This window comes from Sander vitreus, chromosome 2, assembly GCF_031162955.1.
Source record: "Sander vitreus isolate 19-12246 chromosome 2, sanVit1, whole genome shotgun sequence".
Classification (NCBI taxonomy): Eukaryota; Metazoa; Chordata; class Actinopteri; order Perciformes; family Percidae; genus Sander; species Sander vitreus.
In genome coordinates, this window is record NC_135856.1 from 22375480 (window position 1) to 22391831 (window position 16352).

General features: G+C 40.0%; 2 protein-coding genes across 5 annotated transcripts; both read right to left on the reverse strand.

Moving 5' to 3' along the window:
* Positions 1-149: 149 nt before the first annotated feature.
* Positions 150-6639, reverse strand: cldnd1b (claudin domain containing 1b). Of its 4 annotated transcripts, none has more exons than XM_078261361.1 (5): positions 6441-6639; positions 5684-5972; positions 4608-4715; positions 2644-2781; positions 150-1666 (listed from the first exon to the last, which is right to left on the reverse strand). In XM_078261361.1, exons 2-5 carry the CDS (start codon positions 5967-5969, stop codon positions 1446-1448), a joined length of 753 nt encoding a protein of 250 aa, XP_078117487.1. In that variant the 5' UTR covers positions 5970-5972; positions 6441-6639; the 3' UTR covers positions 150-1445. The 4 variants fall into 4 exon arrangements, with proteins under 4 accessions (XP_078117487.1, XP_078117471.1, XP_078117463.1 ...); XM_078261345.1 differs by having other exon boundaries at positions 5684-6025; XM_078261337.1 differs by having other exon boundaries at positions 5684-6220.
* Positions 6640-7079: 440 nt separating this feature from the next.
* Positions 7080-15351, reverse strand: glb1 (galactosidase, beta 1). Its single transcript, XM_078261371.1, has 16 exons — positions 15158-15351; positions 14401-14570; positions 13127-13277; positions 12425-12485; positions 11893-11987; positions 11594-11774; positions 11301-11359; positions 11090-11211; positions 10790-10830; positions 10573-10685; positions 10324-10398; positions 10127-10216; positions 9887-10000; positions 9344-9475; positions 8847-9080; positions 7080-8421 (listed from the first exon to the last, which is right to left on the reverse strand). Exons 1-16 carry the CDS (start codon positions 15206-15208, stop codon positions 8152-8154), a joined length of 1959 nt encoding a protein of 652 aa, XP_078117497.1. The 5' UTR covers positions 15209-15351; the 3' UTR covers positions 7080-8151.
* Positions 15352-16352: the final 1001 nt, after the last annotated feature.

Consider the following 16352-nt stretch of genomic DNA (forward strand, 5'->3'; position numbering starts at 1 on the left):
TATCGCATATTGTATATTTCCCTCTTATCCTGCAGCCCTACTGAAAAAAGCAATAGCTATCAAAAAGCATCTCTGTAATTTCTATATAATTGTAAGGATTAATGATGTTTTACTAATTCTATTACAACGGATCACACAAAAACAGTACGTCTGCAAACGTCAAATTTATAGATACAGAAACAGGTACAGTGTGCTTCAAAAAAACATTTATAAAAGCCAGAGTGTATACATATCAGACGAGTAACAAAACATTGTGACAAAAAAAAAAAAAAAAATCACAATTTCTAATCTGGTGCTGTGTAATTAGTTGTTTTGGACATACAAAAAGTAACAAATTCATTAACTTTCCAGACAAATGTCACAGTAAGTGTGAAGACGTAGATTCATGAGGATTTTCACTCGCAAATAAAGATTTTGCAAATTCAACTGTCACTCTCTTTGACTCTGGAGTCTCACCAACAAACATTTAAAAGGCTTTAATTGTTTCAACACTGGTATTTGGCTGTCGAACCAGTCAGTTAAGTAACTGAGGAAACTGAGCTCTAATGAACAGAGACTGCAGCCACAATTAAAAAACATTTAAAAAGGAGCTTAACAAATGTAAAATGGCAGTAGTATAATCTGGGGCTGAAACATTAGAATTTAAATAACAAAGAGATCACAGGTTTGCTTGAGAGGTCGTCAAATCAAATTTAAGTTTTTTTTAACATTCAAATTAACTGCGTTAATAAATACTAGATCTATAAACACAAGGGACAATGGGAGATTAGTGGTTACATTTCGTCAACACATACCACAGACTGAAATCAACAATTTCCACAGATGACAGAAATGTCATCTTAAAAAGGCATGCACAGGAAAGGCTCGATAGTTAAGATTATGCAAAAATAAAACCATACAAAAAAAAATTAGGCTTGTGTAATATTTTTCATGCAAAACCTTAGAAAGCTACCCTGACTTGCTTGAAACTGCATGTCTGAAACGTTTGTGCAAGTTTATAAGCTATAAATGATTTAAGGGCAATGTGGTGAGCAGCTTTAGAATCAATGGTAACCGAAAAGAAGGCATTTAAGTATGGCACAACAACACAGTTAACACCACAAATAACAAATGATCCACAATATCTGGGTGTTAAAATACATTAAAGAACATGCTTTGGGTAAGATACAGGTTAGAGATGCTAGAAAACATAAGGTGAAATAACATAAGCCAAAGTATTAAACCCCTGATTATGAGCACTTATGATGATTAGCTGCAAAATGGTTTGGTGTAGTCCTGCCTAGGTCTGTGATTTCATGTCATTGTTTTTTTCTATTTAAAGATTGTTAAGAAGAAGTGCAAAGTTATAACAAATACAGTCCTTAACCAGAATTTTTTTTTTTTTTTAAAGAAAGTCCTCAGACCAGTAGGCTGTTTTTAAGGGAAGTTGTTGTAGTAGTCTCTCTTTAGGCTACCCTGTAAGCAGTCATGCGAGTGTAGTTTTTGCGGTGACTCCTGGCTGCCCACAGGAACAAAGCAGCTGCCATCATCTGCAGAGGAAATGAGATGAGGGCGAGGTAGAGGGACCAGCCCAGCGAGCCCTCCACCCCTTCTGGTGGTGGCGAATACTGTTGGAGCAAATCCACACCGGCCAGGAAACAGCAGACGGTGCCCAGAGTGCAAAGACCTGATGAGTAAAAGACGTAAAAGATGAACACCACGAAACAGCAAAATTGAAGCACCTCATTGTGTTGATAGAGGTGTGAAGGCGGTAGGAAGAAAAGAAAACTGTGAATTTATATGTTGTGTCAGCTGAAACTAAACTACAACTACTACAAACTACAGATGATGATTGATGACATCATATGTTTGCTTTACTGTAATTAATCAAAGCAAAAGAAAACTTTCAGAGGTTTGTGCGTCTGAGAAAGTAAAACGGTTTAAGTAGTCACAATCAGGTGGGGATGTACGAGGAAGAACTCACCTTACAAGAAGAAGACCACAAGCAGCACCACCAGGCTGATGTAAGTTTTAAGTTTGAGAATCACCAGCTGGACACGTGTTAGGCACAAAAGGCGCTGGCGGCATATGGCGTGCCATACAAATACCCGCGACAATTGTTTGCTATGAAAGGTCAAACACCAGCGTCATCATTGTCAGTGAATCAGGACACTCCATTGTACATTTGTTCCACCAAAAGGCACATCCCAGCTACCCGTGCCTTGACTACTTTAGTGTGCGTGCTTACTGGCATCAATTGACACACGCCAAATTATGCAGCGCTATGCGATGTAGTGCGTTTGTGTTATACGATAAGAAATAGTCTGCATTGAGTTGAATTTAGTATTACGTTGGCGAATTACCAGTAGGACATGTATTTTAATGTCAGTAAATTTTTTTCAATGACTGTTAGTTTAAAAAAGAGCACAGCAGCAGCTCTGCCTCTGTCTGCTCCTCTAAAACATACTGTGGCGAGTTCACCATGTAAAAAGGATATTATACATTTAGGAAGGTGTTTGCTTGACTAACAGGAGTCTCTTGCTACAGTACTCTCCACCACCCCAAACTTAAATCCCAACGTCCCTTTAGAAAATCACAGATGTTATGCCATTTTGTTCCATAGTCCATGGCAGGAATTGGGGAATATGCATGCATTTCTCTCACCTGCGAGTAGATGGAGCACTCCCACACCCAAGGTGGGGGTGAAGCTGCGGCACAGGCAGGCGCAGACCCCAACAAGGCCACCGAGGAACACCAAAGCCAGAGACACCAAGGGTAGGAGAAACTGGCACCTCCACAAGTCTGAAAACGGAGAGAACATTAACAAAAAAAAGCCTACATTATCTTATGTTCAAAAATGTCAGGTGCACGTTAGGACCGTGATCGGAGGGAAACAGTGCAAATCATCAAAGGTAATTGGGACATTTTGGTCACCTGGAAATGCCTTATTCAGCGTTACCTGGTAACTTACGGGATTTGTCAATTTTCTGTTCTGCCATACATGCAGATGAACAGCGCAAGTACCCGGAGGTCCGCGTTTACACGCTGGTAAAACTCCGCTGGATGTCTCTGTTCAAAAGGGTTTGAAATCAGCAACTTTTCCCTCTTTAGCATTTAGCTTAGCGCCATTGCAACCATAAAACACTGGTTTGTCACCCACCTCAGCTCCACCCTGTCGTCAAAAATCATCACATCCTGTATCGCCAAATTCTGGGCTTCAAAACGGCAGTCCACAAACTAATGGGTGATGTCACGGATGCTATGTTCACTATTTTCACAGTCTATGGCTAAACATCACTTCACAATAGTGGTCTTTAAGTCTGGTGAAACTGGGTTAAAATGGAAGGAATGGCAGGATAAACAAAAAAAACTTAAACACAACCTTGTGTAATCTACAGCCAGCGTTGGGGAGTAACGGAATACATGTACCAGCGTTACATATTCAGAATACAAATTATGAGTAACTGTATTCCGTTACAGTTACAATTTAAATAGGTGGTATTTAGAATACAGTTACATTGTTGTTGTTTTTTAAAGATTATATTTTGGGCATTTTAGGCCTTTAATTGACAGGACAGCTGAAGACATGAAAGGGGGGAGAGAGAGAGAGAAGAATGACATGCAGCAAAGGGCTGCATGTCGGAGTCGAACCCGGACCCGCTGCGTCGAGGAGTAGCTAAACCTCTATATATGGGCGCCCGCTCTACCAACTGAGCTGTCTGGGGGCCCAGAATACAGTTACATTGTTGAAATCAATGGATTACATGACGATACTTCTCTGTATCACTAGTTTATTCACTCTCTAAATAAATTAAGGCAACTCCACGCATTTCCCAGAAGCCCCAATATGAAAACGAAAAAATTAGCCATTTGCATGATCGCTGCTAGAGGTAAAGATGGAGCCAAAACCGGCACAACAGAGCCAGGGCAGGAATGCGTTTCTATCTTGGAAATTCAAACAGCATTTCACATTAAAGAAAGAACAGGGACAACGAAGTACAACTGTGCAGTGCAACCTCTGCTTGCCAGCAACCAACCTCCTTTCAGCGTCCAAATTACTCCACCTCCAACCTGAAGAAGCATCTTAAAGTAAGTTTTTTTTTTTTTGTTTTTTTTAATTAGCCAAGGGTAGTCGTCTGCTGTAGTTTTACTGGTCACCTTGCTATTTTATAGTTGACGTGCGACTTTACATTCTCCTGTGTGCTGATTTACTAGCCCCAGAGCCGTTGAAAGACTTGACTAGCCCCGTTTGACATGCTAGCTAACGTTAGCTAAAATTAGCTTGTGTTAGCTTAGACTGCGGTTAGATTTTTGTAGTATGCAGTTCGGGACTACAAATACAACAATCTATCTGCTTGTTTAGGTACACATTCAGCCAGTTGGAACAGAAGAACACAACAGAATAGGCCTGTTTAGTAAGCTGTATGTGATGGCCGCATTCCTACACTTATAAAATGCAATTCAATGTGGAAGTAATCCAAGTATTCAGAATACGTTACTCAGATTGAGTAACGTAACGGAATACGTTAGAAATTACATTTTTGGGCATGTATTCTGTAACGGAATACGTTTTGAAACTATCCTTCCCAACACTGTCTACAGCCACAGGGATAACAGGGTAGACTCACATGTTCTCAGCAGATCCTCTTCGTTGTTATGGATTCCAGGGTATTTGTACTTTGGTCGAAACTGCTGAGGAAGAGTGAAGCTCACACACTGCGTCTCCATCTTCGGATCTAACGTCAGAATCAGAGAGCAAAAATTCAACAGAGCTGTCATCATTTACCCATACACAGGCTGTGATGTAGGGTTGGGCAGCATGAGGATATACAGTACACCAGGAGACAATAGAAATGTGTCATTTTCTCATCATTTATATTGAGTTAAATATCCCCTTTATTGTCAGTGGTTGTACTGCTGCAAAATCGATGAGCTGAAGTGTTTTATGACAATATTGGAGTAACAGGTAGGGATGCATCGATTCAACTTTTCCTTTTAACTAACACCCTCAAGTAGGGCTGGGCGATATGGAAAAAATCAAATATCACAATATTCTTGACCAAATACCTTGATGTCAACATTGCGACGATATTGTTGGATTGACAATTGGTGCTTTAACAAAATATTATTTACACAATGAGATTTTTGATAATCATCAGAAATGTGGATTTAATGACAAAGTGTGTAAAGGCAAATAATAGAACAGCTAGAACAGTCTGTTGAGTTCAGAAAATTACATCACTTTACTCTAATGCAGCCTTCAAAACCAGGAAAAGACCACACTTAATATATTGCGATTTTACGATATCCAAAATCTAAGACGATATCTAGTCTCATATCACGATATTGATATAATATTGATATATTGCCCAGCCCTACCCTCAAGTAACTTTTAAAGCTAGACAAAACTTTTTTCTGTACTGTTTTAAATCATCATTATCTGCTTGATCTGATGCTCTAGACATTATTTGTATTGCTTCCACCTTTTATTAAATGAAACATTTTAGTCACATTTTCCTGTAATGCAGCCAGACATATTTGATAACTACAATTTAAAATAAATCAATGTCAGGCATACGTATACGCCTGCCTGTATAACATGAGTTAATAATGGGAGATCTACAGAACCTATTAGTGTGGGATTAAGGAAGCGTTGTGAAAGCTGTAGATATGTCATTTTTGAAGGGGGGGGACGCGCACATACCTGGCTCTTTGAACCAGTGGGACTGGCTGGGCACCAGTATGCACCTCCACCACAGTCCCAGGGTGCCGTTCAGGCGGAACATGGTTTCACTGTAAGTCTTCTCATCAAACTCTCCATTGAGGAACTCCTCTCTGAGCTCGGAGGAGTTGCTCCCCTCACGTTTGACTGGTGGACAGCTGTACTGGTACCAGTGCTGCGTTCCCACAGCCACAGAGAGATACACTGTCGCCAGCAGGCTCAGCACCGAGCCGATGACCAGAGCCGTGGCATAGCGATTGTCTACCATGGTCTAGAATGAAGACAACTTGATTTGAGGCTGTCTTTGCAAGAAGGTACTGCTCTCTGATGATAATAAAAAAAAAATCAAAATGCAGTTGGGCATTCACTGTGTGATGGTTACAAATTATATTTCCGCTTGGTGTTTAGGCACCACGGCATGTCTGTTAAGTATTGTCAGGTAGTATGCCAGTGTCAAGAGTATCTCAACATGATACTCTATTTAATCAATGTCCAAAACACAGATGAGGCGTTCACAACCTGCGGAAGAAGCAAAGATACACATAGATTAATGTTTAGCTGGCTGATATTATATCCTTTTTACCTAGTTGCTTAACCGAACTGGTAAGCTACAAATGACAACAGTAAGGTGTTGTTAGCTTGTTAGGGACGTTGCAGCTAATTAACTGTTTCATACAGCTAATAATAACAAATGTACAACTAGCGTTAGCATCTTACTAACGTTAGCTAGCTAACGTACTTATCTAGCTAGTCACAGCTGGCTGCATACGTATCGAGACATTCCACTTAACGTTAAAGATTTAATTCAAGGTCGTTGTTGACCTCAGCGATGGACAAAACTTCTTAATATTAGCGTTATTATTTCTGCTCGTTGGATTTCAAGCAGGCCTCCACACTCTTCTTCTACGTTGATAGGTTTTCTTCTTCCTTTTGATTTTTGACGGTGGTTAGGCGCACTAGCGCCACCTTGTGCTTCGGAGCGTGGACCAGATAGCAAACCTTGCTGAAAAGAAATGTAAAAAAAAAAAAAAAGAGACAATCTGCCAGTTCTCTTAATACATCCATGCAATCTGGCGGTACTACTTAAGAAGGATAATTATTGTCGTAATACAATTTTCAACAGTAAATTGTCCTGTTCAGCTCCTATCTTTATCAGTTATAGGGGTCCTTATCTAAAAGCGTTTGTTTATATTCTGTTTATAGGGGATCATTGAGAGTATTATCAAGGTTCAGAGTATGATGGGAAATCATTTTAAAGTTAATATAAGCTACATATCAGCAGTCCCACAATGTATCTGTAGTTGTATGATAATATATAGTATTATAGTATAGTCCCAGATGTGTTTTTCACAAGTAAAACATTCTCCAAAACACAAGCTGCTATGATGTTTTTGCAGTGCTTTAATTAGCAGTATTCCCTTTGTGAAGAGAAAATGTTATGCAGAATCAATGAGGTAGAAATGCCCACAGTTGATGTGATGGTTACATACAATATTTGACTAAAAACACATTTATTCACTTTTTATAAAAAGACACATTCATTCACTGTTGTGTCCCAAATGAACCTTCTTTCACATAGTACAGCTTTTTAACAATCAAGCATACATCGAGCTAACACAACAAGTACTGATTTGAGTTTCTACATCAGCAAATAGAGTAGTGCAAATTGATTGATTTTGTGCAGCAGTGAGTTCCCTTATTATCACAACAAATCATCTTTAGTGAAGAGCCTCCTGTGCTCATGGGTGGATGACCAAATGGGCCGTCAGGCCCAGGGGCCCCTAAGCCAGAGCTGCTGCGTGAAGTCCTGTTATGAACTTTGCATTTCCTGTCGTATAGTCAAAGGGCACAGTCATTCATGTCAACAACAGAGCCCCAAAAGTCCTACTGAAAAACTGAAGGAATAGCCTAAACACTCACTTTAAAGATGTCACAAGAAAGAAGCCATAAGTGAATTGTTGGGTCTTTGTAAATGATAGAGTGTGGTCTAGACCTACTCTATCTGTAAAGTGTCTTGAGATAACTCTTGTTGTGATTTAATACTATAAATGAAATTGAATTGAACGTTTATCCCCTCAGTTTATCTATAGGACTTTATATCAGCTGAGTAATCCCCCCCCCCCATCCACATCTACAACTGCATGGCCATACGGTAGATTTCATTGCAAGGCAGGGTGGGATATTTGAGATGCTGTCTGTTGAAGAATGCTCTTTCAAATATTATTCATGCAAAATAACCTACATTGAGGTTGATGTAATTTTTTAAATTTTGTTAATGTTCTGTTGGCTTAAGTGTACCTACGCTGTAAATCCTGTGTTGTTGAGAAACAGGTGAATTTATTTTTAGGTATTTTGCCTTTTGTTTTAAGATGCAGGTGAATTTCTTTAATGTGCTGTTGGCATTAATCGTGTGTATGTGTGCTGTAAATCCTGTTGAGGTACAGGTATATTTAGTCATTGGCTTTTACTTCCCACTGTCTCATAGCCTGCCTATACCAGTGCTGTTTGTAGTTTGACTGGACTGTTGCATTCAGGATGGGGGTGGCAGTAAACTCTACACTACATGGCCCTGAGCTGCAGGGAGCCTCTTCCAGCTCCAGAACAGTCACATTGTTGGGTGCAGCTGTGCTGAGGATGTTGGCAGGGACAAAAAGCGTCACCTGCGGGCCTCGGGTCGGCCAGTAACGTCCAATGTTGAAGCCATTAATCCAAACTTGCCCCTGAAAAAAAAGACAAAGGACTGATTAATTATTAGTATTCTGTATTTGCATTGTGTTTTGAAATACGTCTTTAATGATTTACAAAACCACAACCAACGCTTTAAAACCTTCACAGATGAGATACTCTGATTGTGCCCATGCTAGGGAATATCTTGAAATGATCAAACAGCATGTATTTTATTAGCACTTTTTTTGTTTTCACCACATTTAGAGTAGGGCTGCAGCTAAATATTATTTTTTATTATTCTTATTTGTTATTATCTACAAATGTGAGTAAATCAGGCTGATTTTCAATTATGATCCATTGCGTTTTCCATCTAGTTAAACTCCTCAACATGCGTATATACCTGCAATTTATTATTTTGTGGTCTAAAATACTGAAAATGGCTTTTGTTCTAACTAGATGTCTTGTATGGGCAACACACCTTTCTCCATTTGGGCAGTTGGATGTAGGTGTCCTGGGGGAGGGCTGGGATGCCGCCAGGAATGATGAAGCTTCCCTCGTAGAAGGCTGGAAGGGAGAGAGCAGCAGGCTGAGGTGGGTCTGTTGGTTTCGTTTCACAGAGAAGGCCCTGACTGACCGCCTCATCGATACTGAGGCTGTACATGGTCCAGCTGGTGAGCATATCTTTCCCCAGAGTCAGGTTGGACACTAGGCCCTGTGCAGCAAAGAAACCAGACAGAAAGAGCAGATAATTCACACTGACATCCCAGCTTGTTGGAAACTGTAATGTTTTACTTCACACATTTTTTTTCAAATTGAAATATAACATATCATTTGGTTGCAGTTACATCTAATCTGTAAATTAAACTGTTTTTAGGATTGTGCAATCTGAAATCTGAAACCCAGTAAAGCCTTGTGACACCTGTAGCCTATGTCAAAGCACACAGTAACTTTAAAATGTAGCTGCAAAAAAATAACCTTAAGGTCGTTGATGTCTTTTCCGTAGTTGATTCTGCCCATATTCTCCACCAGTATCTCCAGCTGACTGCCAGCTTTCCCAGTCACTTTGACAGTTATGGCTTTGTTCCTTTCAAGAATCCCCACAGCCACCTAGAGAAGAAATCAGCAATGTTATATCAGAAATAATCACTTTGCTACATTTTTTACAAGAAATATGTATAATAAAAAAACAACGTTATACACTACCCGAGTTCCAGTGCAGAGTAGACACATTAAAACAGTATTTTTTTATCTATCTTAAAATAAAAAATATGAACAAATCTACAAAAAAGAGTTTAAGTTCTCTAATTTCAAATGTTGTCTAAACACAAGCATCCGTACAAGAACTGGTGCTAACCTAAAATTGGTACAATGATGACGGTGCTGGGGACGTATTTAGTACCAATAAAGTTTTTTGACTTTTGACGGCCAGCGTTATGTTTAGCTATCTGGGGATAAAAGCAACTAAAGGAATGTGCATGGACTTGCATGTAATATTTGATAAGAAACAATCAGACTCACCCCGTCCACTGACACATAGGCTCTGTCATGGACCCCGTTCAGTGGAGATGACAGAGGAGTTGGTGTGCTGCAGTTAACAGGCAGTGTAGTCCTGTACAGCACATAACCAAAGGCCTACAGGACAAATAGGAAAGAGGCACATCTTGAACAAATTAAAAATCAATCATACAGTTTGACAAAATATTGCTAATGAACTTCAAGCTTACTACATAAAACAGAAAAAAAAACATTAAAGGATACCTGGTTCAGTTCAATGAAAGTCTGAGGATACATGCTTTTGACGGGACCAGAGAAAGACAGTGTTTCTAAGGCATCTGATATCGTCTGGAGCTGCGGTGGCAGAGGTTTGCTTTTTAGTACTTCATGTTTTAAATCATGTGACAAAAAGTTTTTTTAATGGTAAGTTCATAGAAACACAGGGTCCACCGAGTACCTACCTTTTTCATCGCAACAGTCCCATATGCATACTTTGGAGTTGTGGGTGGTATTGGTCCCTCTGGTATCTTATGGTACTGTTGTGAAAGGATACACAAGTTCTTTCAGATGACATATACTCTAATAAGTTAAAAAAAAATATGAATGTAATACTTGTGGTTGTGGCACATTAATAACACCTCTATATTTGACACAAACAGCTGAAGTGATATTTAAAAGCAAAACTAGAGGGCCTGCACTAGTGTTCTTACCATTTGGATCACCTCTCGAATAGCAAAGTACTTCTCTGTGAGGTCTCCTGCTTCCGTGAGCGGGGCATCGTAGTCGTAGCTTGTGGGCTGCGGGCTGTATGGCGTGTTGGCACCTGAGATATCAGGAGGCAATCAGAGGGGGAGTTTCTTCTTAAGGCAATCCATTTTGCAACACACAAGAAGTGGTTCTGCTGTAAGTCTGTTGAAGTGCACTCACCATTCCAGTATCCAAAGTTTGTTCCTCCTATGAACATGTACCTGGGAGGAGCGAAATCAAACTGAAATGTAGACAGAAATGAAGCACACGTAGATTCTAACAACTTTAAACTATTTAGAAAGTTATTCCCTCTCTTCAAGAGAGTGTATTCTGCAGATGTACATTATGTAACATACTAACCAACTAATTTGTTGGCTGGAGTGTCACCATCATAGCAACTTGTTTACATTTCCGGCATCAGCTGATCAGCTTCCAGTGTATTACTGTGTCTAAAGCTGTCATAGAAATCTGTAGACTCACAGGTTAACGTTTGCTCCCACGGCCAGCATCTCATTGAGGGACTTGGCCACTATGGCGGACAACACAACAGAGTGATGTGACCCCCAGTGGTCCAGCCAGCCAGTGTAAAATTCAGAGTTCACCTGTTAACACAGGACAAACCCCTATGAGTGTCTAAGAGAAAATCTAGCGTGGTTCAAAAATCACAAACCGTACTGAGGGAAATACTTGCCAAAGGTCCATGAGGTTCAGCGTGTCTCTGTGCAGCAAAGGCAGCGGTTATATTTCCACCTAACAGCATCAAAACACAAAGATAAGCTCACATGTATTTGTGCAATTTCCTCATGACTTCTGACTAAGTTAATGTGAGGAAAAAACAGAAGCTGACCACTAATATCGCAACTACTGTAAAATGTCATGTATTAGTCTGATCTCAAGTTGCCTCTACAATACATAATCAAACCTTTAACCAGCGATCAATATTTGCTTATATTACATTGCATTGACTAGACACCTGACACCTACCTGGCCCAAAGTCCACAGTGGCGTAGAGACCTTGTATTGAGCCACACTTGAGGTAGCTAAGCCCAGCTCCATCTGTGGTGAAGAGCACCACCTCCTCGCCCAGGTGAGACCGGAACAGTTTGCTCAGGTGGCGCATGTAGTTGTAGTCACAGGCAAAATAACTGCCATATTCATTCTCCACCTACCAAACACAGGCACAGCAGAAGGAAGATGTTATTTTACTTATTGAATGAAGTACTGTAATGATATGTAATGCACAACAACAGACACAGACCTGCAGAAATCAGTCCAGGACTCACCTGCACAGTGATGATAGGACCACCGTTCTGGTAGAGGTAAGGCTTCATCATCGGCAGTAACTTCCCCATCCACTTATCTACTGCTGCGATGTAATCTGAAATACACAAAGTATAGTGTTGTATGTACTGCAGCATGCAACCACAACTATATTTCATTATTACCTGCGCCCAAGGAGGTCATGGTTTTGGCTTGGGTTTGTTTTTAGGTTTGTTTGCTTGTTTGTTTGTTTGTCTGTCAGCAGGATCACAGAAAAACAACTGGCCATGAAATTTGATGGAAGGGTGTTTCATGGGCCAAGGCAGAGCCCATTCAATTTTGGAGCAGATCGGAATCATGGGGCGAATACACAAATTATTTTCTTTATTTGTGTTAACATTGTGAGATAGGGCATTTTTTTCTGCATTCATCTGGTGTCTGAATAATCTGAAAATTAGTTTCCACCTGGAAAAATTCACACTGCATTAACATTGTGAGGTAGGGTATGCCTTGGAGGAGGTCTGCCCATCTAATTCATCTTGTTTTTCTTCTTACCTGAATCTGAGGACCGCAGCACAATGTCTTTCTTGTTGAGAAGCCAGGCAGGCAGCCCACCCTGAATACACACAGAACAATGTAATGGAAGCAGGTTTTTGGTGCAACTTAAATGGAAGGTCAAGTTCAAATGAATTCAAAGTGATACTACATCACAACTCCATGTTTTGAGTAACCCCCCTTTGTACACTTCAAAGGTGGCTTTAAAAAAGTTTCTAGTTGTGTCCTTCATGAACAACAATGATCATGGTCCTCTTAAAATCCCGTCAGTTACAATAGATTCCAGTTCTCATACTGGAAAACAAACACCAAACTTCTATATATATATATATATATATATATATATATATATATATATATATATCTGGTGGGGATAAATATGACTAGTTTATGTACTGTTGGGTGGCTCAGTCTTTAAATGCATCATATTTTATAATTTGATCAGATGGTTGTTTGTATAATCTTGATCTCCAAAGTAACAACTATACAACTATAGCTGTCAGATAAATGTGGTGTAAAAGGAACAATATTTCCTGAAATGTGTTGAAATAAAAGCATAAAGTAGCATGAGATGAAAATTCTTCAAGAGTTTGATATGTGCCGCATTTCTTTCTTTTTAAATTGTCTCTGAAACTTTTTTTTTTTTCTAGAAACTCTATCAAAAACTCAAAATGTGTACATTTACTGACAACCCGCACTTACCATGTCCCACTCTCCACATATGTAGGGTCCAGGCCGAAGGATCACCACTAAACCAAGGTCTTGGGCCAGCTTAAGGAAATATTCCACATCTCTATCTCCACCAAAATTGTACCGGCCTGGAGACTCCTCGTGGTAGTTCCAGGGAATGTACCTTCAACATAAAAAAAAGTGTGAATATAATCCCAACACACACACTCTAGTTATTTATGTAGGTTGTGGCTAGCTAATATACACATAAGATCAGGATAGTCCCCTCTCTATCAATATGCTTTACCGGAAGTCCTGGGTACATACATTTTACACAATTGCATTCCTTTATATATACTGTATTAGGGCTGCACAATAGGAGGGAAATATCTAATTGCAATTATTTTGACTGATATTGTGATTGCGATATGATTCATGATATTGGAGGAAATTATCATTTTTGTATTATTATTCTAATTTTCATTGAAAAATATTACATTCAGTTTTTTTTTTCTTTAGTCTGTACGATGGGATTTGTAGGCCGGGACATCTCTGCAGCACCACAATATTAAATTCAGAATGGTTTGACACATATTTTGCCTTTAACAAATATTGCGTCCCCCTGTGATTTGGATATTGCTCTAGTCCATATTGCGATTTCGATAAAATTGCGATTTAATTGTGCAGCCCTACACTGAATATACCGTAGACAAAAAAGTCTCTCTTACTGTATGTCTATAATATTTTACATACGTTAAAAACAACTAATGACACAAAACATATCAAAGATTTGCCGTTTGTCACCTAAACAGGTATGTCAGGTGTAGAGAGGTGTGACGTACAGATTTAAAGACCACTGTCAGTGCAGTTACTTATTCTGTCCACTATGCTGTTAATACCAGCAATTCTGAGGAAGTTTGTGAATCTGTATGTGGTCTAATGGCCTGTCAACAGATGTACAGCTCTATTGATCACTCGTTGAATCTGGTCTATAAGTTACTGATGATCAAGTTAAACTAACAAATTTGATACGAAACCCCTAAGATGAAATGACAATACACTCGCACATCCCAGTGGATGTTTTTGCAGGAGGATTATCAATCAACCTGTTGTGTCCATCATAACTTCTGAAATCCCAAAGTGACATCTTCAAATGTCTTTTGACATACAATAATCTCCCTCCTCCTTGATTAGTTTTGTTTGTATTGAAACCAGTTGAAACAAGCACAGTCTCAACAACATTCTGCAATTAAAACAACAAACCAAAGTCAGAGTGAAGCATAAAGAGAACGTTAAGGTAAACCTACGTCTGGATGGCATTCAGGCCTGCCATGTACATCTTGAGCAGTCGATCCTTCCAGTAGACTCTGGGGATCCGGCTGTAATGGATGCTTCCTGATATGTAACGAAACTCTTGCCCATCTCTCCGAAAGCAGTCGTTCTGGTAATCCACGCTGAATGAACGAGGTGCCCCAAGCTGCAGGCCAACACATCATAATATGACTCATGAATGTTCATCATAAATCAGTTCATGTTGTGTTACATGATGAGGTTAAAGTTTCATGTTTTTCTGACTTTAGGAATGTGTCATTTAGACACGGTAACCTGTCCTTGACTGTACACTAAAGGTTGTGAATAATGTGTAATTAAAAATATTTTCGTGTGGAAAGTGTTTTAGTAATATATAGGCCTATATAGAGACACACACACACACACACACACACACACACACACACACACACACACACACACACACAATACTGACTTGACTTCTGGATTAAAAAACAAACATACAAACACACAAAACTGATGTTAACATGCCTTTGGCACTATCAAAAAGCATTAATAACTCCCATTAAGATTGTTGTGTAATGTATGTCTGTGTATTTCAAGAAATGCAATCAAATTGACAGCAGGTTCCAACCCTGTTTTGAATTATAAAACTAGATCAAATCAATCTGTTTTGATCAGTTGTAATGTTATTGGAATGAGGTTGTAGGTATAGCTCCTTTAATATCGAGAATCGAGACTATAAAAACCTTTAAGAACTCAGAGGTAACTTACTGTTTGTCCAAACAGCAGCAGCAGTATGCTTCCAAATCTGAGCAGAAACATGATTAGTCCTCACACGAGGCGTGCTGTCCGGTTTAAGTACATTAAATGAATGCACCTCTGCATGCAGTGTGTAGGTTACTTCGACACATCCAGCTACAGTTCTTACTTCCCTATGTACACTGTGCTATTTTGAATGAGTGAGACATCATGAGTTGCGGAAGTAAAATCATGTGATCATGTGTATTGTTGTGGTGTAAAAATGCTTTTTAATCAGTAGGCGGCAGCAGTGTCGCGCGTTTTATTTATGAGGCTTGAAGGTGAAATGACGTGGGAGCTATATCCAAATGTGAGAGCCTACCCTATTTCCTCCTCCCCCGAGTGAGGAGTTGTAGAGTATGATGGCATGAGGGACAAAGGAGTTCTTGAGTCTGTTGGTCCTACACTTGGGAAGGAGCAGCCTTCCACTGAACAGGCTCCTCTGGTTGCTGACAACCAAACAACAGAAACAACAGAAAGAGGCAGAGCAATTGACATCAAGTGGAATAGGCAGTTTTAAACAAATGTGTTTTGAGTTGCAATTTGAAATGGGGGAATGAATCGATGTTTCTAAGTTGGGGTGGTAATGAATTCCAGAGACGGGGAGCAGAGCGACTGAATGCACTGCTCCCCATGGTGGTGAGACGGGTGGAGGGGACAGACAGGTGTATGGGGGAAGAGGATCTGAGGGAGCGGGAGGGAGTGGGACACTGGAGGAGATCAGACAAATATGGGGAGGTTGTAGATGGCCTTGAATGTAAAAAGGAGGACTTTGAATTGGATACGGAACTTGACCGGGAGCCAGTGGAGCTGTTGGAGGACAGGGGTGATGTGGTGGATGGAGGGGGTTCAAGTTATGATGCTGGCAGCTGAATTCTGGACCAGTTGAAGTTTATGGGGGGATTTGTGAGGGAGGCAGAAGAGGAGAGAGTTACAGTAATCCAGACGGGAAGTCACGAGACTGTGGACAAGGTTGGCGGCAGTGTGGGGGATAAGGGAGGGGCGGAGGCGATTGATGTTTTGTAGGTGGAAGTAGGCAGACCAGGTAATGTTATTGATGTGGGGTTGAAAGGATAGTGTGCTGTCAAGGATGACATGCACATATAAAGAGGTTACTTCCACAAACAAAATACACAAAAGGGAGTAAGTCATGCCTATATGTGTGTTG

Coding starts and splice junctions, on each gene's coding strand:
- cldnd1b (XM_078261361.1), bottom strand. CDS start 5,969: ATGGTAGACAATCGCTATGCCACGGCTCTGGTCATCGGCTCGGTGCTG. Junction 4,716..5,683: donor CCACTGGTTCAAAGAGCCAG/GTATGTGCGCGT, acceptor TTCTGACGTTAG/ATCCGAAGATGGAGACGCAG. Junction 1,667..2,643: donor AGTGCTCCATCTACTCGCAG/GTGAGAGAAATG, acceptor TTTACTCATCAG/GTCTTTGCACTCTGGGCACC.
- glb1 (XM_078261371.1), bottom strand. CDS start 15,208: ATGTTTCTGCTCAGATTTGGAAGCATACTGCTGCTGCTGTTTGGACAA. Junction 13,278..14,400: donor GGCCTGAATGCCATCCAGAC/GTAGGTTTACCT, acceptor TTTATGTTGAAG/GTACATTCCCTGGAACTACC. Junction 10,399..10,572: donor TTCGAGAGGTGATCCAAATG/GTAAGAACACTA, acceptor CTTTCACAACAG/TACCATAAGATACCAGAGGG.